At 44.8% G+C, this 25,679-nt stretch overlaps 1 protein-coding gene across 8 annotated transcripts in view; it reads right to left on the bottom strand.

Annotated features, from left to right (window-relative positions):
* MAP2K4 (mitogen-activated protein kinase kinase 4) overlaps positions 1-25,679 on the bottom strand; it is a 180,413-nt gene that overhangs the window by 33,785 nt on the left and 120,949 nt on the right. For all 8 annotated transcript variants that reach the window (XM_032803817.2, XM_032803759.2, XM_032803783.2 and 5 more), the window contains 4 exons: positions 22,155-22,274; positions 13,198-13,317; positions 9,615-9,666; positions 4,302-4,429 (listed from right to left, as the gene is read on the bottom strand). In XM_032803817.2, the coding sequence (XP_032659708.1) occupies positions 4,302-4,429; positions 9,615-9,666; positions 13,198-13,317; positions 22,155-22,274 (420 nt within the window). The remainder of the gene's footprint in view (positions 1-4,301; positions 4,430-9,614; positions 9,667-13,197; positions 13,318-22,154; positions 22,275-25,679) is intronic.

The following is a 25,679-nucleotide window of genomic DNA, read 5'->3' as shown; positions in this document are numbered from 1 at the left end:
TATTACAAGTCTTAGGAATTCCCCCTTTCAGTGCTTGTGCTGAACTCTATCATACCCAGAGTGTTAGCTATTGAATGCAGTGACAGAGCTTCCACATGGTCAGGAAGATTTTCCTTCTTGGGGGAGAAAAGAGTTGCTGCAGACAGAGGTAATGAATCCTAGTCTCATTTATCTCTCAGAGGTATTTCCGATGCGTCTTGCACTGCAGTGTCTAATAGTGTAGACTAGTTGGCAAAAGCAAAGGACATTTGATAAGTAACAGATACAACATCTAACTGCAGAAAATCAGCTTTGTATTCACACCCCCAGCCAGGTCGCCCCCTCTCACATTGCTACACCTGCCCCCTTGTTGCAAAATCTGTTGCTGTGCAGCTATCCTCTTGCATGTCCCCTGATCTTGATAGCTTTGCAACAAGAAAAGACCATCACCTTAATTTAGGTGTCAAAAACCCTCCCTCTCAACAGAAGTGTCATGACTGGATCAGTCTGTCAAGAATTCATGCTTGATATAGGATTGCTATAGGATTGTTTCACTGGAATTAAGAAAACCATGTCTTTGTTCCCTTTAAGAATGGGGTTTTGAACCTGTGGCCCTCAAGACTCTAACCTACAGTCCTCAAAGGGGACAAATCAACAGGAAAAGCAGCATATGGCACTGCCTCGCTAGCTGCCTCTCTCTGAAACCCCAGGAGCAGTTCCAGAGTGAGCCGAGTGTGCTCTGAGCAGCTGCTGTTCTTTCCCTGAGGCCTGCTGCATCACTGGGGTGGGAGGAGAGAAGTCTGGTTGCTACATTGCCTGCCCCCGTCAGGCTGGGTATCCCAGTGCAAGCAGGACTGGAGCTCGAGCCTAGGGAAGCCACTAACAAAGAACAGCTTCCCTCCTCATAGCCCCCCAGGCAGCTCAAGAAAGGGCAAAAAAAAGTGAAGCAACAGAAAGTCAAACTGTTCCAGTTCCAGTCCACGCAGACTACAGCTGCCTGGGTATTACTCTAATTTGCACCATCTGGCAGCGATGGCCTAGTGACCACAAACAGTGTAGTGCAGCCACTCCCCAACCTAACCTGTGAGTCAGGGCCCATGGGGAAAGTGACATATTAGCTGGTTAGGCTGCCCCGCATCTCCATACCAGGGCAATCTCTAGCAGCGACTGGTGCCTGAGGGACACAAAGGGAGCTAACCCAGACAGATACTCTTCCCCAAGCACTGATTGTGGCCCCTTTACCTTTTTATCCCAGGTTGAATGGCCCAGGCACCCTGCGCCCTGTTGCGACTGACAAGAGAATAGGGCTCATTTTAATACTCCAAGGGGAAAGACAATGAACACCCCAGAAGGGGAGGCCAAAGAGAGCTCTCCTGGGCAAACATAAACAGAGCAACTCGCACAGCCACTCAAGGTATCTGAGGAGACACACCACTGGGATCTCCCCAGATATCAAGGGGGATGGGTTACCAGAAAATGAGAGCAAGGGAGAGGAAAGGGAGACCCAGCACTGGGAAGCTTGAGGGCTAAAGGCAGAGTGAGGCCTGGTGATGATGGGGGCTCTTAGCTCAGCCCATCTCGACGCACTACTCATTGAAACATGTTGCAAACTGAACCACTCTAGATGAAGTCTCAACTCTGCAACCTCAAGGGCCTCTATTCAGATGCCCACTGTTCCTTTGTTTTGCATTTCCTATGTGGTTTTCTTCGAGAACAAAACACAAGTTTCTGCTCATGGCAACAGGATATTTTCCATTTCAATACAATGGCCACATGGAAAACCAAAGAGACAGAAGCAAAGAATCCTTTTCAGCACTGGAAACTCAGACCCCAATCCTCTGCTGGTGTAAATCAACGTCTCTGCTAACTTCAAGGGACCTATTAGGCTGGTTGACACCACAGGAGGATCTAGCCCTTAGAGCCTCAATCCTCTACAGTTTAATTTAAAAAAACAAGTGCCTTTGGTGAATAATGGGACACAGAGTCTTGCTCACTGAAGCACTGGCTCACTGGCTCAGTAGTCATCCAATGTTGTTACGTCCGTTGGCTCTTCAGGGGCCTAGGTCCAATGCATAGGACTGTGTCAGTCCTTCCCTGTCCCCGTGGTCAGGTGCTCACAACATGAAAATGGCCACAACTGGCAGAGAACCCAAGGACTGAGTGGGAAGTGGAAACTAACATCTTCCCACCTCCAGAAAGGGCCCCTCTGGGGAAAGCTTACATTGCTGTGGCCCTTGTTGTACCCACTTAGTAGACATCTATAGGACATCGGTCTCCAGAGATGCAGTCTAGTGCCTTGCAGTTCCTCTACATTAAATTACCTTCCAAAAGGAATGAAATTTGAGCTGGCACACCCATTCCCAATTACAAGTCCTTGAAATACAGGCTTGATCACAGAAACACTCACAGATCCTGAACTCTGCCTAGGCTAGGGAGCATGACTGTAAACCCACCTCTACCATCATGCAGAACATTGGCTATGTTTCTGAAGTTTCCTGAAGCTTCCATTACATGCCCCCTTTCCCCCAGCAAACAGTCATTGAACCAAGTGAATACAAAGAAAGGTGTCAGCATGCCACACCCAATGCCAGCATGCTGGCCACTCCCCCAAATTATATACCACATGAAAGCTCTTAACAATGCAAACTACAGACAATCATTTTGTCTCATTTAAAAAGTCAGCAAATGTGAAACTTCCGTTCTGTCCTGATCCTAGAGAGCTAGACAGAGAACACAGAGGTGTATGTGAATCCTTCCCAACATACCTAGTGATGAGAGAGAAGGAGTACGGCATCCATTCAGCCGTCCATGAGTTATAAAGGCAGCAGAGATACAACAAACATGCCTTTTATCTTTAACAAGAGTGACCAAACCGGAGGCCAGGATTATGCTAACAATGTACCCACCTTTAAAAGTCAAAAAATCCCACTGACTTCAACATAACAAAAAAGAGATGAGAAAATAATTACAAAACAAGTTATGGAACAGCTAGCCGGGTATAAAATGAGAGGGTAGCAGTGACCTGTGCAGAAGGCCAGGAGATGGTGGAAGAGGACGAACGAGTGGACACAGATCCAGACTAACACGGCTACCTCTCTGATACGAGTGGACACAATTAATTTAGACAAAGAATGAGTGTTAAGGATGCAAGAAAGCACAGTGTGAAGCCCACTGGGATTCAGTGTGGTGAAAAGATGCAGTATAGAATCAAAAGTAGCAGTGATGGCCAAGATCGTTGTGGACAGGTTTAATAATGGCATGTACCGCAGGGATCAATACTAGCAATGGTATCATTCAAGAGATTTATAAATAGGCAGGAAAGGGAGATGAATAGTTGGGTGGTAAATAAATGGTCAGACTTGGATCAGGAACAGCCCCACATTCTGATTGGCTGAGGCAACCTCTTTTCAATTTAATCCTCACTCGTTACTGTATGTAAATCCTTGCCTTCTGACTCACTCAGAAGAAGATATTTAAAGAAAGAGATTTTTCAAAATGCTTAAAGACAACCAGGTAAAGTTCTGTGTGACCCTTGGGCTGTGTCACGTTCATCTCAGAAAAACAATAGCTATGCACATAACCAGACCCCAAGCCCATAGCTCAAATAAAAATATGGATTGAGATTTTCAGAGCAGCCCAGGGAACGGAAAATATTCCTAAATCCACAGACTGCTTTGAAAATCACAATGATGGAATTAAGTGACTCTTCAAAAACTGCTACACAGATGGAGCCATTTCCATTCAGCTGTCGTCAGAATTGTATCTTACGGATACGATTTGGAAATTTGGCTGTTTGACTCAATCACAATACTTATGGAAGATTTTGCTTTGTATTAATTATGACATAACCTCACAAAAACAGGTTCATTATAGACACAAAAACACTTCCCCATGAGTTTCCTTCTCTGTGCCATACTGTTTATTTTCACATGCAAAATTGGTCCTGGTCGAAGACGCTGGAGTATGACATTCTCACTTTGTCCCAGAACAACAACAGCCCAGACAGCAGCAGTGTAAGTGCTGCTCAGATCCCCGGTGGATGTGGTTTGAGTCTCACCTTCATGGTCAGAAGGGAGCCAAGTCTCTGTGGCCTGTTTTGTCCTTGGCATACCTATTCATGCTGCAGCAAGACAGATAGTTGTAGATTTGCAATTGTTATTTTTGGTATGTGGATGTCCGCCCCTGGGGAACTTAACTGAGGCACAACTCAGCCAATGGGTGGGAATCACTACTGAGCTGGGTTTCACTTTAGCCTGAGCTAGAAAGCTCCATATACTGTGCCCATCCCAGCCCCCTTGACAACACTGTCAGATCCCACTTACTGCCATGTATGGTCTGCACCCAGCATCTCTTGTTTTTGCAATGGAGTCCACAAGTTGTCCACTAATGCCAAAGTCACAGAGTTTAATATTCCCATTTCTGTCCAGAAGAATATTGGAAGGTTTGATGTCTGTGAGTGAAAGAAAGAGAGAAACACATAAGTCGTGGCTGGAGATCTCGATTTCAACAGCCACATGGCTGTGCAGTGACGGACACAGACATCAGAAAATTAGAGCTAAGATTGAACACTCAGTGACAACTCTGTCTCTTTAACATTATGTTCAGTGGTGATGTCATCATATATTTCCCAAACACAATAGCTATCACTGTCTCATAGCCCCATCACAGAGATGTCTGGCAGTTTATGTTGGGATCAGTGGCTGGGAAAGTAGGAGGAGATACGGAGACTGTCCTGGTTCCGAAGTTCCTTCTGAAGACGCCTCATTAGTCACCGTGTTTGGCTCTTAATTAGCAAAAAAAAAACCTGTTTAGTGGCAGCTAAGGTTGTGGCAGGCCACATCCTGGGTTTTTTACAGCGTGTGTACAAGAAGGCTGCATGCTTCACAGCGAACATAGGCTGAGCAGTACACGCTCAGAGAGGGAGTCTCCACGGCAGCTGGGGCTGTGACTGCCAGTTCAGACAGACATACCCATGCCAGTTCTGATCAAGCTTGTGCACTAAAACAGCAATGTAGCCGTGGCGGCACACGCCCATGTCGCTGTGACTATACTTCTATTTTTACTGCACTAGCTCAATCAAAGCTAGTGTGTGTATGTCTAATCAAGCTGGAAATTACACGTCCAACTCCAGTGTAGGTGTATGCACAATGAGCAGCAGACCTGCTGCCCTGATCCCTTCCCACCCACACTTGCTCCCTGCCTTTCCCAAGACTTGCTACCTCCATTTTGCCTTTTACTCCCCTACGTACCCAGGCTACCATTGTTCTCCATCCCTGCCCCTCTCCCACGCTAAAATCCTGCTCTGTACCGTGGTCATCTCTCCCCTGGACTCCCACAGACACTTTCTCCATGGCCTCACGCTCCCTCAGCCCAGCCAAAGGGCTGCTCAAATCCCCTTCCTGCCCTGTTACTCTGCTCAGGTCACTCACTTCTCCAGCTCTCTGCACTGCCCTCCCCGTGCCTCCTGCATCAAAGTCAGGCTTTTCCTTCTTTGCAAGGCCTTAAACAGTTCCCTTGTAGCCTGCACCTTCTCCTGCTCTCCTCTCTCTCAGTCCCAGCCTCCCCACAACATCCTCCTTTGTAGCCTTCTCCTCATCACCTTCACGCTGCCTCCCATGCCTCCCCTTCGGAGTGGAACAGTTTCCCCTCTTCCCATGTGTCACAGGACCTCCCACTACTTCACATCCCTCCCCAGAGCTTACTCTGCCCAACAGTGACCTCTGTGACATCCCTACACAGCCCGTGGTGTGCGCTGTGAATCTGGACTCTTCCAGCTGGGTCTCAACTAGTGTTTAAACTCCTTGGGGCAGGGTCTGTTTTCTTGTGTGCCAGCTACAGCTTCCCCAGTGCAATTCTGCAAAGCAGTTACAAACATCTCTGGCATTGTGAAACCAAAAACATTTGTTGCTTACAGATGGGTCACCTGTGTTTCAGATAGATAAACAAACATGCTGAGAAATGCCATCAAATTGAGAGTAAGGCCTCGAGTCACTCAGTCAACTAACACACTATCTCACTGTAAATTCCTACTGAGGGAAAAAGGTGCAGGACGTTTTTACCACAGTAACCAAGTAAGGTCAACACTATGAACCCCACTCAGAGGCTGGTTTTGCTACAAAATACTAGGATAATATTAGGCAGCAAACAGAGGACAGGCAAACAAAGATAGTTTGTCAGGGAGGAGTTCCCACAGAGATTTTTTTTGCCTTTCAGGCTTCTGTGAGCAGTAAATACAACATCTGCAGAGGCTCTTAGAAGGAAGATCATATGGATAGTGAGCGATCAGCTGTTGTGACCTGCACAGGATGTACCATGTTTGTCTTTCTCCCAGAGGACAGAAGCAACTTCGTCTATACGAAGTGCAAGCTGGTCTCCATATTGGAGGGGAAGGTTAAAGGACTAGAGACCCAAGTACAACCTTGCATTGCATTAGAGAAAATGAAGACTTTCTGGATAGAAGTTTGCATTTGGTTCTGCAGGCACAGCATGCTGAAGAATCAGAGAGGACAGTGCAGAACAGTGAAGAAAACTGGTAGCATGTGACCTCCAGAAGAAGAAAAAGGAGAACCCATGTATCCCCAATGCAGATAGTGGTAAGAAATCATTTTCAGGCTCTCTGCACAGGTACTACGGTGGAGAATGGTTTGGAAGAATCATCTGAGGAAAGGGATCAGAAGGAGACCCCACCAACCAGAAGGCATGTGATGCATTGTCCTAGGGATGGGGTTCCACAACCTCCACTCCCAAGAGGGGAAGATTGGTGGTGGTGGTCAGGACTCATTCGAAAGGGGGATGGAGTCATCCATCTGCCGTCCAGAACAAGAGACTTGAGAAGTGTGCTGCTTGCCTGAAGCTAGAATTCAGGATGTGATGGGAATGTCTGCTGAGACTGATCAAGCCTTCAGACCGCTACCCCTTCCTACTTCTCCACGTGGGCACTAATGCTACTGCCAAGAATGGCCTTGAGTGGGTTACTGAAGACTATGTGGTTCTGAGAAGAAGGATAAAGGAGTTTGAGGAGCAAGTCATGTTCTCGTCCATCCTCCCTGTTTAAGGAAAACGGCCAGGTAGGGACTATTGAATTGTGGAGGTAAATGCGTAGTTGCGCAGGTCGTGTCAGAGAGAGGGCTTTGGATTCTTCAACCATAAGATGTTGTTCCAGGAAGAAGGATTGCTAGGAAGAGATGGGATCCACCTAATGAAGAGAGGGAAGAGCTATCCTAGTGAAGAGAGCTTTAAACTAGGTTTGCTGGGGGATGGTGACCTAAGCCCAGAGGTAAGTGGTGAAGTGGGATACCAGGTGGAAACACAAGGAGGAGGGTGCAACAGGGAGAGGCCTCCTGATCCATTCAGAGAAAGTAGGACAATTGGCTAGCTACCTTAGGTGCCTGTACACGAACGCAAGAAGCCTGGGAAACAAGCAGAAAGAATTGGAAATCCTGGCACAGTCAAGGAACTATGATGTGACTGGAATAACAGAGACTTGGTGGGATCTCACATGACTGGAGCACTGTCATAGATGGATATAAACTGTTCAGGAAGGGCAGGTGGGGGAGAAAAGGTGGAGGAGTTGCACTGTATGTAAGAGAGCAGTATGATTGCTGAGAGCTCCAGCACGAAACTGGAGAAAAGCCTGTTGAGAGTCTTTGGGCTAAGTTTAGAGGTGAGAGCAACAAGGGTGATGTCGTGGTGGACGTCCTAAAGACCACCAGACCAGAAGGATGAGGTAGACAAGGCTTTCTTTGGACAAGTAACAGAAGTTTCCAGATCACAGGCCCTGGTTCTCATGTGGGACTTCAATCATCCTGACATGTCCTAGGAGAGCAATAAAGCAGTGTACAGACAATCCAGGAAGTTTCTGGGGACAACTTCCTGGTGTAAGTGTTGGAGGAACCAACAAGGGGCCGTGCTCCTCTTGACCTGCTGCTCATAAACAGGGAAGAATTGGAAGGGAAAGTAGAAGCGGGTGGCAACCCGAGCAGCAGTGACCATGAGATGGTCGAGTTCGGGATCCTGACAAAAGGAAGAAAGGAGAGCAGCAGAATATGGACCCTGGACTTCAGAAAAGCAGACTTTGACTCCCTCATGGAACTGACAGGCAGGATCCTCAGGGAGGCTAATATGAGAGGGAAAGGAATCCATGAGAGCTGGCTGTATTTTAAAGAAGCCTTACTGAAGGAACAGGAACAAACTATCCCGATGTGTAGAAAAAATATTAAATATGGCAGGTGACCAGCTTGACTTAACAGTGAAATCTTTGGTAAGCTTAAACACAAAAAGAAAGCTTACAAGAAGTGGAAATTTGGAGAGATGACTAGGGAGGAGTATAAAAATATTACTCGAGCATGCAGGGGTGTAATCAGGAAGGCCAAAGCACAACTGGAGTTGCAGCTAGAAGGCATGTGAAGGGTAACAAGAAGGGTTTCTAAAGGTATGTTAGCAACAAGAAGAAGGTCAGTGAAAGTGTTGGACCCTTACTGAATGAGGGAGGCAACCTAGTGACAGATGATGTGGAAAAAGCTGAAGGACTCAATGCTTTTTTTGCTTTGTTCTTCAAAGACAAAGTCAGTTCCCAAACTGCTGCACTGGTCAGCACAGTATGGGGAGGAGGTGAGCAGCCCTCCGTGGTGAAAGAACAGGTTAAGGACTATTTAGAAAAGCTGGACATGCACAAGTCCATGGGTCCGGATCTAATTCATCCGAGGGTACTGAGGAAGTTGGCTGATGTGATTGCAGAGCCATTGGCCATTATCTTTGAAAACTTGTGGTGATTGGGGGATGTCCCGGACAATTGAAAAAAGGCAAATATAGTGCCCATCTTTAAAAAAGGGAAGAAGGAGAATCTGGGGAACTACAGACTGGTCAGCCTCACTTCAGTCCCCAGAAAAATCATGGAGCAGGTCCTCAAGGAATCCATTTTGAAGTACTTGGAGGAGAGGAAGGTGATCAGGAACAGTCAACTTGGATTCATTGAGGGCAAGTCACGGCTGACCAATCTGATTGCCTTCTATGATGAGACAACTGGCCCTGTGGATATGGGGAATGTGGTGGATATGATATACCTTTGGACTTGTAAGCTTTTGATGGTCTCCGACAGTTTTCTTGCCAGCAAGTTAACAAGTATGGATTGGATGAAGTGGATTAAGGTGGATACGATAGCTGACTCGTCGTCTGGCTCAACGGGTAGTGATCAGCGGCTCGATGTCTAGTTGGCAGCTGGTATCAAGTGGAGTGCCCCTTGGGGTTGGTCCTGGGGCCGGTTTTGTTCAACATCTTTATTAATGATCTGGATGACGGGATCGATTGCACCCTCAGCAAGTTAGCGGATGACAGATTAGTATCATATAATTTGTAAAACACTATGGTTCTGTATAGATGTATGTTCTCATTATCTGCATTTACACACTTCAGATGTTAAGGGAGAATGGAAAAATGACTGAAACCTTCACAAACAAAATACTATGGATTTAAAGTATTGATTTGATATATTTATAAAACTAATTTTAATTATAATTCACAATGATACTTTTACTTAAAATATGGACTAACCATGAAATTCTGTGAAATTAATTTTTTGTAGTTAAGAGGGAAAATAACTGATAATTTCTTTGCAGAAGAGAAACCTACAAACTTACCTCTGTGAATGATTTTCAAGTTTTCTTTTAAGTGGTTTAGTGCTTTCACAGTCTAGGAGAAAAGAGGAGATTTTTATGGATGAAAAATAAGATACTGCAATGAGATTCCTGTGACTATTAAACTATTCGAGCAACATGAGCCAGAACAATAAATATTAAACAATATGAGCCACAACAATAAAGAGGAACCTTGAGTGTCTGAAGGGAAACAATGTAAAGACCTCTATATCTGTCATCAGCATATAAATTTTGACAGGTCTCCACAAGCCTTTTCCACACTCACTCTCCAATCTCACTTTTGGACATATACACTTTTGCAATAGTGCCATTTTGAATTTTTACGGGAAGCATTAGGACGCCTATGTGTGTGCTTTTTCACATTTACAGCCATTGTAAAGATTTTAAGAGAAAAATAGGCTTTTTACACATTTTAAATAAAGTTTAGTAAACAGAGGAATAAAGTGTTAAGAAGTGTATATGTTAATAGGCCTTTTTGTATATTGCATGTATTTTTTTGAAATAGAGGCATTAAATATTAAACAGAGAACATGCATTTTTAGAAAAGAATGTTATGCACTTAGGTTGTTTGAAATATAGGTATTAAATATTAGTAACAGAACATGTGTTTTAGAGAAAATAAGGTGGGGTGGGTTTTAATACAACACAAAGTGAGAGAGGCTGTAGAACAGCCAATAAAAGCAAAAGCTGTTCAGTCTGTTACAGAAACAAAAAGAAAATAAACTCAGATAAACTGCAGAAAAATTTTAAAATAACAGGAAAGGAAGAAAGCCTGTGTCACTGACCAAGAGTCAGAGGGAGAAGAAAGGCACTTACCCCAGCAGCTGCCAATAGTCAGCCAGTAATTCCAGGACAGTCAGCCTTTCACAAGTCATGACTCTTGGCTGAGCCAATCAGAAGCTATTCTTTAGATAAGTCATCGAATTGTATTTTCATCAACCAATTATAATGTCCCAGGAGGAGTGGCTTTTTACAGCTGTCTGTTTAGGTATAGAGGTCTTTACTACTCACTCCCCACCTTAGTTCTGCTATTATAAATGATTTTGCAACACAGTGGGAAAGTGGTACTTTGCAAAGGCTAGTGGGGAACTGTGGTACGCAGGAAGAAAGCAGGACAGTATGGTTAAGAGCTAACATGGGGGCTAGACAACCTGTCCCTGTGCACCTCTGTCTACCTATCAGTTATGCACTCACAGAGAGAAGAACCCAACACTCAGAACATTGTTAAAAAAATCTTCCTCATCTCAGTCTGTGGGGCTAATGAGGGAGGAGAATTTAGGAGGTAGTTCAATGTGCCCATAGAAAACCAATCTAAACTAAATCAAAACTAAACACAACCAACAATACACCTCCCTTCCTGATGTAACCTCGGGCTTTATGGTAATAACAGGCTAGAGGAGGGATGGTGAACTTTGTATGTGCTGCTCTCCCCTGCTATAGAGGAACAGTCAGAGAGGTATTTTAGTTCCGTTTTCACACTTCAGTTCCTTGGGCCCACACCTAAATCTGTGTTAGGCACCTCTAAATACAGATTTATGGACCTAATTTTAGTTACCCACGTCTGAAAACTGGCTGGAGGAAAAACCACACACAGTCAGAACTAGGACCTCACCTGAAATGCCAGAGGGCTGCAGTGCCAACAGCCACTGAGGCAGCAGGCTGCAATTCAGTCACCCTTTGAAAAAGGAGGGTTTTGGCACTAGTGGTGGAATGGCACTTTACTTACGAACTTCTGTGCTACTGATGTCACTTTGATCTCTCTACTTTTCCATATCCCAATCCCCTTCCCTCAAGTACATATAAGACAATACTCTTGAGTAATGTGGATCATATGGGCATGTTAACAATCTGTCTGTCAAGCTATTTCTCTCAGTGTGGCTAATGAGGAACCTATTCCGACATCTCCAAAAGACAGGTCAGTAGAGCCCTGCAAATTTGCAGATATCCGTGAACCATGTTTGTGGATGGTGGATTGGATGTGGATACAAATTTTGCATCTACGCAGGGCTCTAGGGGTCAAGTCCAGCTAACTGCTATGATATTTCATGCATGCAGCTCCTGTTACTTAAGTTGTTATTCAGCAGCACCCAAGGATCTAACAAAATGATGATGCATATACATAGTGTTCTCCTGTCACTGTCCCACTGTTCTGCATGGCCTGTATCTCGGCATGGGTGTGTGGGGCGGGAGTTGGGGTGGGTTGTTTTTCCTTGTGTTACTGTTCTGTGCCTCTCTTGTGGAAGACTGTTTGAAGAAGCCAGTTGTGTAATTGGCTGAGGTTCACTGACTTCCTGATTCCATTCAAATGAAGCATCAGTGCTCCTGGACCACAGAGAAAGATTCAGAAGTTGCCAGCTGTTCTATGTAGTCAGCATGCCTCACACTGGGCCCACAAAGCAAGTGATGGGCATTAACGGTTCTATACAGCAATCTAACCATTGCTAGGGGTACTAAGGAGAAACCGTTCTCACTCCATAGCAATAGGTGAAATGGAATCTGTGTTGTCCACTCAGTTTTGGCCATCCCTCCAAAAGCTACAAACAAGTCCCAGTGGCCCTACACTGACAGGCTGGCTCTGGGGCCAAGGAGATCCTGAGCTATCTTGCCTTAAACTCATAAGTGTCAAACACAGCTCCAAAAGCCTAACTTATTTTTGAGAATTTGCAGTAAAGGTAGCAGAACAGACAAAACCCTATGAGCTGGACACCCAGTGCCAGTCCCAGTATTGCATGGACACACCCAATCACTTCTACTCTGCCCAGGACCGGTCTTCCCTTTGATTTTGGCAATACCTTTTCACTCCAAAGTTTACTGACATGGAGAATGTAACCAGGTGCAGACTCTTACGTGTTCTGAAACTGCCTGATTAAAACACCCAAAGGTCAGGTTTTTCTCATGTCTCGGTGGCCAGTGGAGGTGAAAGAAATAGTCACAAGAAAATACAAAATGCCTGAAATTTGGATATTTTGTATTTCATTGAGGATTCAAAATCAATCCCATTTCTGTATGAAACTCTGGGGATAAAATACGATCATAGACACAAAAATATTTTCACTTCAAAAACTTGCACTTTTTCACAACTTTTTTTCTAAATTACCATTTTAATGAATTCCAGATGCACTGAAAAACACGGGAGCAGCATGAAAAAAGGGCAAACCAGAAGAATTTGGCTCTCTATTGGCCCTGCCCAGAACGAGAGCCTCCTGCCAGGCAATGAATCAGCTTAGGCTAGTGCCATCTGTTAATGTGACAATCTGGAGGGAGGGTTACTGGAATGCCAATGAACCAGAACCAAAAGATGGCCTTTGGATTCAGCTTGAATTTCAGGCAAAAGATTCTGAGGTGTCTTTATTCGCTGAGGCCTCTCCCTCCAGGGCTGCTGGCTGCTTCTCCACCAAGTAATGGAGTTAACATAATAATAAAAGCAATGGTAAAACCAGAACCATAAAGATTCTACAGAATGCAAATAAGCCAGAGGGAACAGGGCTAAAAAGTCAAAAGCTTAAACTTTTTAAATGATCTTTAAAAATGTACAAAAAGGGAGCAGCAAAATCTAAATACTTACAGCTAAAGTGATTTTGCCTAAGATTTCTTCTGGAATAACATCATCTAATACACTATATACATATTTGTAAAACTTATCAAACGAGGTAGACATGAGCTCCATACAGATCCAACAGTCACCCTAAAAAAAGAACAAACATATGTCATGGTAAAATAATACATAAGAATCAACAGAATGCAGAGACCCTTTGAATCTGATTGGGATGAACAAGGAACATTTATTATGCTCCAATAGTCTGGCCCATGGGAGTGCTGAAGCCATGTTGAAGAACCTTGGGTGCACATACTAACGTGTACAGTGAAAGGAAAGACAACCTGGCCCTACTAGAAGAAAGAGAAGACCACAGGGAGGAGAGGCATCTCATGCGCTCCTGTGTGTAAGATGCCAGGTCATTGGAAATGGAATTGGCTGCTAAAGCCCAGGTCTGAGTCGCTTTCCATGATTTATATCATTTTATTTAAAAGATGTAAAGGCTAAAAATCAAATTACACAGAACATAGAACCCCAGATAAAATATTCAAACCTAGAACTGAATCAAACCTCCATGAGAGATTAATATCCCCTCATTTCAAACAGTGCCCCTGCTAATACTGAGAGACTAGTTCTCTATAAAGGTGATTTCCAAAGGGTTTCATATTTTATATTGGCATTCATTATATCCAGTTCAGTGGTAAAGGCAGAATGTAGTCTTAAATGTGTTACACAGGTGTGGATTCCACAGCTACCAGAAAAACTAAGAATATGAGGCTGAGCATTTTACTAAGTTATAGCACAACTTTTAAGTTATTTAAAATTGATTTTTTTTTAAATGATGACATTTTAAATCATGATTAAATTAGACTGTTTCACTGGAACAAAAAGTTCAAAAATCTACCAACTCTCAGCTACGTCTTCACTACCCGCTGTATCGGCAGGTAGCAATCGATTGCTCGGGGATCAAGATATCGCGTCTACGCGCTTATATCGATTCTGGAACTCCACCAACCCGAATGGAGTTGCGGAGTTGACATGGGGAGCCGCGGACATCGATCTCGCGCCATGAGGACGGTGAGTAATTCGATCTTAGATACTTCGACTTCAGCTACGTTATTCACGTAGCTGAAGTTGCGTATCTGAGATCGATTTTCCACCGTAGTGTAGAACAGCCCTCAGTCCAAACTAAGGGCTATTGTTCCTAAGTCTTCTGTGCTAACTGTTATGGATGGCAAATGGCTTAATTTGAGCTGTTTATGGTGGATTTTGGCATCCTGAGGCATGTCTTCATTGTTGGAAATACAGCTATTATACAGGATCGGCATTTTGCCCAACAGCAGCACTCCATTCTTGAACTTAAACACATTTTAGCGTAATTAATCATGTAAGCATGTGGGCCTAAAACATTAAATGGTTCTAGAGCTCAGACAACTAGTCTTTTTAATTCCGGTTGACCCATGCCCAGAGCAGATGTCTGAAGGGGCAGAGGCAGAGCACCGACAAGGCAAACTCTTCAGAAAAGCAGTTCATAAGGCTGACTGCACTGAGTTCAGAATTAAAAGTTGAGTGATTGAGTCTATGCTTGTAAGTGTTGTACATTGCTGTTTCAAACGGGTACTGCAATGTGTATACCTACCATCACAGTTTTGAGACTTTAGGCCCATGACTGGCAATTCAGAGTCTTGGGAGTGTGTGATTATGAATAAGGTACAGACTTTTGATACAAGTCAATTATAGTCCATGTGGCAAAGTGCCGGTACTGTTCTGCTGGGTCTCACGCTTTCTCTTCTCTGGGGTAGGTTCAGGGCACTATTGCTTGCCTCTGAACCAGTTCTTAATCATTCCCCTAGTGTCCTTGGAGGAGGGGAGTGGAGAGGGAGGGACCTGGGCCCGCCCTCTACTCCAGGTCCCAACCCAGGGGCCCTGGGGTTGTGGTGAACCACTTGACTAGCGGTTTCTTCCCCTGGGTTACTTCCCTCTCATACCCGTCAGCTTGTGAAGGGCTTCTCGCCTCTCTTCTATACAAGCCTGGTGCCCCTTACCTAGGGTTTCTGTTGGGCTTCCCAATCCACCGCAGCACTCCTCTAAACCTTCTATTTCTCTCTGGACAAACTCTTCTCTTCTGCAATCTGCACTCTGCTCCAATCCAACCTTTCTCCTTCAACTACCACCCCCTGTCTGACTGAAGCAGGGGTTTATATCCCATGACTGGAGTCAGGTGCTCTAACTGGAGTCAGGTGCTCTAATTGGAGTCAGGTGCTCTAATTGGCCACAGCTGTTCTAGTTAATCTAAAGCAAACCTTCCTCCCTTGGCAGGGAATAAGGCCCCCTGCTAACACTCTTATGCTGCCCTCTGGCCATGCTGTATCACATCCAACAAATGTAGGAGATTCCTCCAAAGAAGTCTTCTCAGCTCTGTGATAGATTTTTCTTGATTAGACATCAGAAAAGGTCTTGCTTGCTAATACATAGGGAGTTGTTTAAGAGAAGACTAGAACTTTTCTTTAAGTTATTGAAAACTCATTATTTTCTCTGAGGAGAAAAAAAATATCCTGTGTTATAACTCTTTCACTCCTATTTCACAGAGCTGTGGCCATGTTCACCTGGAGATAAATCCCAGGAGTCCTAGGGGGAATTTTGAATCTATGTCTAGGTGTTAATAACTTTCATGAAGATTCACAGATTTGAAGGCCAGAAGAGACCATTGTGATTATCTCCTGTATAAACAGGCCAGAAGCTTTGCCCAGTAATTCCTACATTAAGCCTGTAACTTCTGGTTAGCTAGAGCAGATTTGTCTAGAGCATATTCTAAGACATCCAATGTTAAAACCTTTTAAATGATGGGGAATCCACCACAACCCTCGATATGCTATTCCAATGGTTCAATGGGTCCAATGATTGATTACCCTGACTTATAATTTTGTGCTTTTTTCCAGTCTAAATTTGTCTAGCTTCAGCTTTCAGCCACTGGATCTCATGCTTCCTTTGTCTGATAGATTAAGGAGCCCTCTTCTACTAGAAATCTGCTTCTGAGAGTGGTTGCTATGATGTGATGATGCAAAACTAGTTAGGTAAGCTTCAAGATGTAACAGGGTGGTCCATGCCTTTAAAGACCAGGGGGCCTAAAGCCAACCAGCCCTGTCTGATTATTAAACTCAGCTGGGAAGGGGTCAGACAATGCCTATAAAGAGATGAGTCAATTTTAGACATTGAGGATGACTTATGCCTTGTCCTGACGAATTTTCCCCATGACCTGAGATGGGAGCAGTAAGCGAGGAAGACATAGTTCAGATGGTCTCACCACCGAAGAAGTAGAGCATTAGCCTGTCAGTCATGCCTTAGGGCTCCTCTGGAGTACTATATATTGCACTTTCTGTTCATTTGAGAAGTGAACAGGTCCATTGTGGGGGTTTCCCATACAGCAAAAGTATTGTTTACCACTCATGATCCTTAGTGAAGTGTCTGCTGAGGAAGTCCACCCAGCACATTTTGATTCCCTGGATGATTTGATTCCAGAGTGGCTGCTTTTGAATGCAAGGGAATGGATCTTGTTCCCCCCTGCTTACTGAGTAAAAGACAGTTGTCACATTGTTCGATATTATGAAGATATGGTGACCTTGAATTAATGGGAGAAAGGCTTTGCAAGTCTCTCAGACCACCACAATTCCAGTACGTGGATGTGTCTCAAGATGTCCAAGTGCCTTGAGCTGTGCGACTGTCCAGGTAAGCTCCCCAGCCTAAAAGGGAGGCATCTGTAAAGATCGTATTGACTGGTACCTGTGGGGATTCTGCTATTTTGATGGGTACTATGGAATTCACGGACTGTTGGTTTGGTGAGTGCACTGTTTGAAGCCACACTTGGAGGCAATGAAGATGGAGTCTGGCAAATGGCGTGACATACGTACATGAAGCCCTATGTCTCAGGAGAAAAAGGGTGTTCAAGTGTTGCTCTTGACCCTATCAATGAGGTTATTCATAACTTGGAACTTATCAACTGGCAGAAAAGACCTTGCTATGACTGAATTTAGGAATGCTCTGATGAAATCTAAAGTCTGTGTTGGAGTGAGCACAGACTTTTCCAAGTTTATACTGACCCCTTGGAAAGACAGAAGTTGAAGCATTGATGAAGTCGACTTGTAGGCTTCTTGGCAATCAGAAGCCAGTTTTTGAGACAGGGGAACATGGTGAAGCCACAACACCTGATATGGACTGCTACTACCAAGATGACCTTAGTAAAAACCCTTGAAGGCAAGGCAAAATAGGAACATGCTATATTGAAAATATTCAGGGCCATCATGAATCTAAAAAAATGTCTGTGAGCAGGGTGAATGTCTACATGGAAGCATGCTTCCTTCATACTGAGAGCTGTAAAGCATATGCCATTTTCCAAAGATGGGATTATAAATGTCAGTGTGATCGTGCAAAATTTCAGTGTGTGAATAACACAGTTGAGATGATGGAAATTGAGGATGGCTCTCCAGCTGCCCTTCTTTTTGGGTACTAGGAAATATGTTGAATAAAAACCCTTTCCTTGGTACTAAAGAGGTACCCCTTTATTGCTCCCCACTGTAAGAGAGATTGTATTTCTTGTTTGAAAATCTCCTCATGAGAATGGCCACTGAAAAGGTGTGGTGATGGGAATTTTAGAGGTGGCAGAGAGGTAAATTTGATTGCATAGCCAGGATGGATGATGTTTAGTATCCATTTGTCCATTGTCACAGCACTCCAGATGTGAAAAATGAGTACTATATAACTCCCAAAGGGTGGCTGGGAATCAGTATTTGCTAGTTTGCAATTCTAGAGCACTTGTCAAAAATATTGTTTAGATAGGGGCTGGGACTGGGGTGATGATGTTGTCGCAGACAATGTATGAAATGGGACTTCTGACTCCTTTGCCTCTTATGGGGTAGCTCGTAAGGATGCTGGTGGTAAAATTGTTGAGCCTTGGGTCTAGCCTTGTATGTTTACTTGTGGAGCTGTTTGGGGAAGGTGTACATATTCCCAGGGAGCAGAGGGTGACCCTGAAGTCCTGTAGAGTGTGTAAGGACTCATCTGTCTTTTGGTTAAAAAGGGGAGTTTCTTCAAAGGGCAGGTCCTCAGGAAGTTCTTGACCTCTACGGGAAACCCCGAAGCGTGAAGTCATGATTCACAGCACATCACAATGGCAACAGCACTGCCCTTGAAAATGTATCTGCTGCATCTACCACTGATGCTTCTAATGGATTTCCAAATGGAAGTGTCCCAGCTCCCAGAGAGGGATATGCATCTGTAAGCTCTTCTTGATGGAGAATTCTTGCTGGACTGTACACCATTTTCCATTTTTGTAAGAGGAGGAAAGGATGGAGTAGGGTGAATCTATTCCTTTCCTTACTGAGTTAAATCTTTTGCCTCAATAGCTGCCACCAGGTTGACCTGCCTCTCAGTTCAGTTAAGTCTTATTCCAGGCCTGTGATAGATGCCTGCATTAGAAATAGGGCCTAGAGACGACCATTCCAACCAATACCAGGTTGAGATCCCAGGAAGGGACTGCTTGTCATGTCTGTCAAGTTCTTTGAGAAAACGACTACAGATGGTGTTTGAGAACACGGAATGGCTGTTCACTCACAGGTGAAACAATGAGACTGAGGCCAGGTGGACCCTAAGAGACGATGTGGATATTCCCTGTTGTTTCAGGTATAGTAAGTAGTCTAGAATGAATGCTACTGATGATTACGTAGGTGGAACACCCCTGCTGTGTGTGAGGGTTATGGTGCGTGTGTGTGTGTATATGTGTGTGTGTTTGTGTGTGTGAGAGAGAGACAGAGAGAGGTGGAACAACCCTGCTGTGTGTGAGGGTTAGGGCATGTGTGTGTGTGTATGTGAGGTGGAATACTCCTGCTGTGTGTGAGGGGTATGGCGAGGGTGTGTGTGTGTGTGAGGAGGAACACCCCTGTTGTGTGTGAGGGATATGGCGAGGGGGAGTGAGGAGAAACACCCCGCCGTGTGTGAGGGATATGGTGGAAGTGTGTGTGTAAGGGATATGTCGGGCCCGGGTGTGTGTGTGTGGGGGGGGAGGTGGTGAGGAGTAATACCCCTGCTGTCTGTGAGGGATATGGGGATGTGGGGGGGGGGTGAGGAGGAACACCCCTGCTGTGTGTGAAGGATATGGTGGGATTGTGTGTGCATTAGGGATATGGCGAGGCTGGGGGCGTGAGGAGGAACACCTGTGCTGTCTGTGAGGGATATGGTGGCATTGGGGGGTGAGGAGGAACACGGCTGCTGTGTGTGAGGGATATGGCAGGGGAGGGGGATGAGGAGGAACACCCCTGCTGTGTATGAGGGATATGGCGGGGAAGGGTGGGTGAAGAGGAATACCCCTGCTGTGTGTGAGAGATATGGTGGGGGAGGGGAGTGAGGAGGAATACCCCTGCTGTGTGTGAGGGATATGGCAGGGCTGGGTGAGGTTATGGGAAGACTTTTTCCTTCAATCTCTAGGAATGGTTGGCAGGGTGGATGTGGTGGGGCAATTCTGGCTCATGTTACTCGCTAGCTGTAAAATGTGCTATTTAATCTCAGTTCCATTGGTTTACTTTCAATACTATTGCAACTATCTTGGCAGGACGGGGTGATGGCAATGGTAGATCCCAGGTCCCTACTAGGCATGCTGTCTACATTTACTGACACTGGTGTCTGCAGGAGGACAGGCAGGAACCTGGTGGAAGGATGATGCAGTAGGGGGCTCATGATATGGCAAAGAGTGTAACTAAGTCTGTAGAGTGGTATTTTTTTATGTGGAAATTTAAATCAAAACATACTGCTGCTGTGTGTTTTCATTTTGTGGTGATCCTAGAGCTGTGGAGAGGTGCCAGAGACATAAAACAATAAATTTGTAACTCAGCAGCAACAGGCAAAAGACATTCATGTCTAGGGATTTTGTTCAAACCAATTTATCAGAATTATTGATAATTATTTGTTTTATAGTGGCATCTAGAAGCTTTCAACCAAGATCGAGGCCCCATTGTGCTATGGCTTGTACCACACACATAGTAAGAGAATCCCTACCCTTAAAGGGTTACAAGACAGACAGAGGTCAGGAGAAAGGAAGGATTATTAGCCTGGCTGTACAGCTAGGGAATTAAGGCACAGCGAAACAAGTGACCTGCCAGAGGTCAGACAGGGAGTCTGGAAATCCAGGAATTGAAGCGGGGTCTTTCCAGTTGTAAGCCACTGTCTTACCCCACAAGACCAACCTTCATCTTTCAGAGCTCGCTTTGAACCTCGACTTGTCTGCACAGGTTGCTCATGAGTTGCTACACTCCCTCCAATGCAGACATGCAGGGAGTGGGAAGGCAGTGGTGGAGCACGGTTGGAGCTACATCTCTGCCTCCTCCCTCACCCCACAATATCACATGAACTACTAGAGCAAACGCAAAGGGAGAAATAATCTGCATCAGCAAAGGGCTAGCATGGACCATTTTCACCTTGAGAAAGGGGGAGACAGGAACCAGACCATGATGCTCACAGTCACAATCTGATCCCCGCCATGCCAATTGTATGGGCCAGACTGTGAAGTTACAATTGACTCTGGCTTGTCATTTGAGTTCTGGAGATTGTGCTAGTTCCAGTAGACCATCCCCGCAGTTTGTGCCTACACAGAATGAAGGGACAGGTTTTCGGTGCACAGGAGTCAGGGCTGGCGGTTTAATTTAGGCGATCGCAGGGCACCAGGATTTGGAGGGGCGGCATTTTGCCACTCTTGGCGGTAATTCAGCGGCGGGGGATCCTTCCGCACTCTGGGTCTTCGGCGGCAATTCTGTGGCGGGTCCTTCACTCGCTCTGGGACCCGCCGCTGAAGTGCCTCGAAGATTGGGAGTGTGGAAGGACCCCCCCTGCCGCAGAATTGCCGCCGAAGACCTGGAGCGCAGAAGGACCCCTGCCTAGGGCACCAAAAACCCTGGCGCCGCTCCTGACAGTACAGAGCTGCACACACCCATGCAGAGGGCCTCCTTCCCCATTGTTTTTATTGATCACTAAAGACTGGATTTGCTTCACCTTTGTGGTTGCAAGGGATGCAGCAAAGAGACAATCCCTCCCTGCTACACTTTCTTTGTCCTTGTCTACACCCAGAAATTACATCGCCTGAAAACACGTTAATTTATATGGTGGTAAACACTCAGCACAGCCAGGACATGTAGCATTTAATGTCTCATTGCCATGCGGCGGTTAGCACTAGGGCCCACGCTCAGGTTAACCCTAGTCAGCTGAGATATTAAGTAGGGTAGTCCTTATCTACACCAAGTGCTAACTCCTGGTTACCCAGCACAATGTTCTACACAATGTAATCTCCCAGGACAGACAAGCCCTATGACAGGGCCAAACGTAATCATACCCCTTGGGCTCAGGGCACTTTAGGACTGACTCCCTACTAGTGTTCTCAGGTGCAAATCACTCCAAAAGAAGTGCCTTGGTTGAGAAGGTTTGGCATGTCCATTGTGCAGCATGCATGCCAAGCAGCTCTGGGAAGGATTGTGCCTCCTAAAGCACCACACCCTTTCTCCCCTGCTGCAGCAACTCCTGGGGTTTTACAGCTCCAGCCCTTCCCAGCACAAGGCAGTGTGTAAAGCACACAACCTTTGAGAGTCTGCATAGAGCACATCTATAAATCAGATGTATGAAATGTGTCAGACATCTGAGTGCCATACCTGTCCAGACAGTCAAACCACTTAAACGCCACCAAATCCTAGATGTGAGCATGAGGGAGCATGGCAAGAAAGCAGCAATAATCATGACAGGGATCATATAAATGAACACCAAAATATATAAATAGCAGCAATCAGAACCCAGAGTCTCTTCCCTTCTAGTAACAGGTTTGATGACAACTTGCGAATAAAAAATCCCCCAGTAAATTAACTCCTTTCTCTTATAATAAACTGAAAGCTGCTGCAAATTAAATTTTAAATTAAATAAAACCTCTGGTATAAATGTAACAAACTCTGAGTGCCCACCTCTCTGAAGAGTGCTCCATAAAACTGAACAATATAGGGGCAGTCACTACTTCGCATCACTACATCCAAGTCCATTAGAAGCTGTTTCTGTTCCTTTTCATCCACCGTTGATCGAATTCTCTGGAAGAGTAAGGAATGGCAGAGGTTTTATCACTAACATGCTACTATTACATCATCCTCAGCCAGTTCACGAGAAACCTGCCAGGACTCCAGTACCAGGGTGGTGCATGGGGTCTCAAAGACATGAAAACAACATGCTTTGAAGAAGTAGACCATGTTTTTAAATGAGAAAAAAATTGCAATTAATATAAACTTAAACCAAGTTAGTTCAGATTATGAAATCTCTGGCCAAATTTTACTCCAAATCTCAGTGTTATCAGGTGGATCATCAGTAAGCAGCAAAGGCAATCAAAGATTTTCTTTATCCTCTTTAAAACCTACAGCAAAACAATATTCAGATTTTATGTTCAAAGCAACGTGCAGTGGTGAGTTAGCCACAGCTCCCATTGATGCTGGGACCTGAGCACTGCTTTAAAATGTAACCCTCAAATATTATATTTTAATTTACTAAAGGAAGGAAATTAAGATGAAGGCACTCCCTACACTGTGCACCCATCACAGAGTGCCTACAAGTTTTTCAGACCAGTTTTATGCCATGATTTATACTGTACATGCTAGGCAGGCTAAAAGACCAAACAACTATGCATTTCTTGCCTGGTAGTGGCCTCTAAAGTTAAAGATACATAATGGTTTGCTTCTATTATAGCTTTCCAAAACTTGTGTTTCAGGATAAAGTTTTCCATGCTCAGTTTCTGCCTGAAGACTTTTGTTTTTCAAAAGCTTCAACAAAAACAGTGCAACTGTTTTCCAGCATGAGATGGGTGAAGGGGAGGGAAAGAGACAAAATTAACATTATACACCGTAGAAAACCAAACTTGTAGAAAAAACTGTGACTCTAGGGCATCATCCTACCAACTCTACTGAGCATAGTGTTCACAACTAAGTGGAGACATAGACGTCAGTGAGACAACTCATTAATAAGCACTACAGATGGTTGTAGAGTTTTCAGTGTCAGGCTCTTGTACTGCACTATTTGAGAAATAATGTATGATCATCTAATTGCAGACTGTCTCGTAATGATACATACACAGGGGGCAGAGTAGCTGTTGCATGATTGTTCTTACCTTTGACATTTCCTGATATTCTGAGTGCTTCACCATGCATCCTTAAAGTTCTAGTAACTTATATTTTAGCCTAGAACAATAATTCCTTCCTTTCCCAACGGATCCTACAGCACTCTGGAAAATTGGCAAGCTACTTGCACAGCATACACAGGAATCACTTCACACACCCCTCCAATGCAGCCAAATGGGTGAAATACAGCTATTGTAGGCACAGAGAGTGGATGGCTCGGGGGATTAGTAATGCAGCTACAGACATTTTCATGTCTAGGTCACTGGTTCAAATCTATCTGACAGCAGTTCAGTGGTATATGTGAAATGAGTTTGGTGAGTCTGTTCCACGCCTCATCACAGAGGACATGACTACAATCATCATGACCACATCACAGAGGACATGACTACAATATACAGTATGCTGCCCCTGCAGAGATGCCAAGGGCTGAAAGAACCTAACATCTCCCTCAAGGCTGGGGGGAAGGCAGACTGTTGGGTGGTTGGGGTCTCAAGAAGCTTGCAGTACTGCTGCTTTTGCTTTTAGCTATGGTATGGACAGAGGACATTAGCAGCCAGGACCATCAGCCTAGCATCTTTCAAAAACACTGAATGTACTTAGCTCTTTGTCTGGACAGCTCCTGGTTCAGAAAGCTTTTCACATAGAACACTGCTACACAGCTGGTCGTCTCCATCTGGAACACTCTACAAAGCAGATGAACAGCGGGGGCTCGGAAATTAGCTTTTCTCCAGTTCGAAACCTTGGCATCTCCCTCGACTCAGAGGCCACCTCCTCTGCCCATATCTTCCTTCAACAATGCTGCCTCTACTCCATATTTGCGGAACCCTCATCCATAGTGCCCATCCTCTTTCAATACTAGAACATTCTTCTCAATGGGTCCTCAATTTCTCCTAGCTCCAGTACACACAGAATGCTGCAATTGGCCCTTCCACACCTAGAAGAAAGCTGTGCCACCACATCACATACAATAGCACTGACTTCCTTTCATTTCAGGATCCAGCCTAAAATTACCATTCTTGTTTTTAAGACCTTTTCTGGATTCTCCCCAGCTACACCGTGTTCTCTCTAGTCATCTAGTACTGGCCTCTCCCTCTTCTCCTACACAATCGCATCAAGGCTAGTGCAACAGCCTCCTCCTCTACAGCTCCTGCCATCCCTATATCTCTCTGCCTCTGGCCCTCTACTGCACTTCAAACTTCAGTTCAAAACATCTCTTCTCTCCCTTGCCATTACCTCCTCTGCTGTTATTTATCACTTACCATTGTAAAGCACTTGAGAATATAGTTTATATGGAAGATGCTATTATAACAATAAACTGAAATGAATATCAAGACCAAGAAACCACACCGCTCAGTCTTTTCCAAGTACATTCTCACCGGGAAGAGAGGAGGAGGAGACAGACAGCAGGCCCAGAGACGAGAAAGAGTTCCAGTTATACAGGAGAACTCTTTCAAACAGACACAAGAATTACAAGAAAACCCAAGAAGGCAGCATGATATCCTCAACTAATGCACCTTTGTGGAGTGCTGAGGAGACCTGATGGTGGAACTAGTAAGGGGTCCCATACAAAAGTGCTAGAGACTGAAGATAGGTGATCCAAATAGGGGAAAAGCATATGTTTCATCCAGCACTGCTGTGGGCTCTGAGTGGGTCTGGCCAGAAAGAGATGGTACTGTTTAGCCAAAGTTCACCAGGGACATTCCACCACAGCCCAGTGACCCTGGTAAACTCGCTAAGGAGCAAACATTTAGCAATGTAACAAGAACAAAAAAAACTGCTGGAATAAGCTGCAGAATCTTGAGTGATCAGCAGCACCTCCCCAAGAGCATGTGAAGGTTGTACAAAAACACTGCCAACTAACACACAGACCAAAAGTACAACATGCTGCAGCCTCTCCCCTAGAGAAAACCCTCCAAAGCTCAAGAGTAATAGAGAGCAAGGAACAAATAAATCCAATAGAAGCCTTGGGGATAGAGGGGAAGTGGTAGGCCTGGTATATCTTGACTTTAGTGAGGCTTTTGATACTGTGTCATATGACCTACTCATAAAGAAACTAGGGAAATTTAGCCCAGATAGAGCTACAATAAAGTGGATGCATAACTGGTTGGAAAACCATTCCCAGAGAGTAGCTATCAGTGGTTCACAGTCAAGCTAGAAGGGCATAACGAGTGGGGTCCTGCAGGGATTGATCCTGGGTCTGGTTCTGTTCAATATCTTCACCAATTATTTAGATAACGGCATAGAGAGTACACTTATAAAGTCTGCGGATGACACCAAGCTGGGAGGGATTGCAAATACTTTGGAGGATAGAATTAAAATTCAAAATGATCT

This window comes from Chelonoidis abingdonii, chromosome 13 (assembly GCF_003597395.2).
Source record: "Chelonoidis abingdonii isolate Lonesome George chromosome 13, CheloAbing_2.0, whole genome shotgun sequence".
Taxonomy (NCBI): domain Eukaryota; kingdom Metazoa; phylum Chordata; order Testudines; family Testudinidae; genus Chelonoidis; species Chelonoidis abingdonii.
This window is presented reverse-complemented; position numbering and strand designations above follow the sequence as displayed.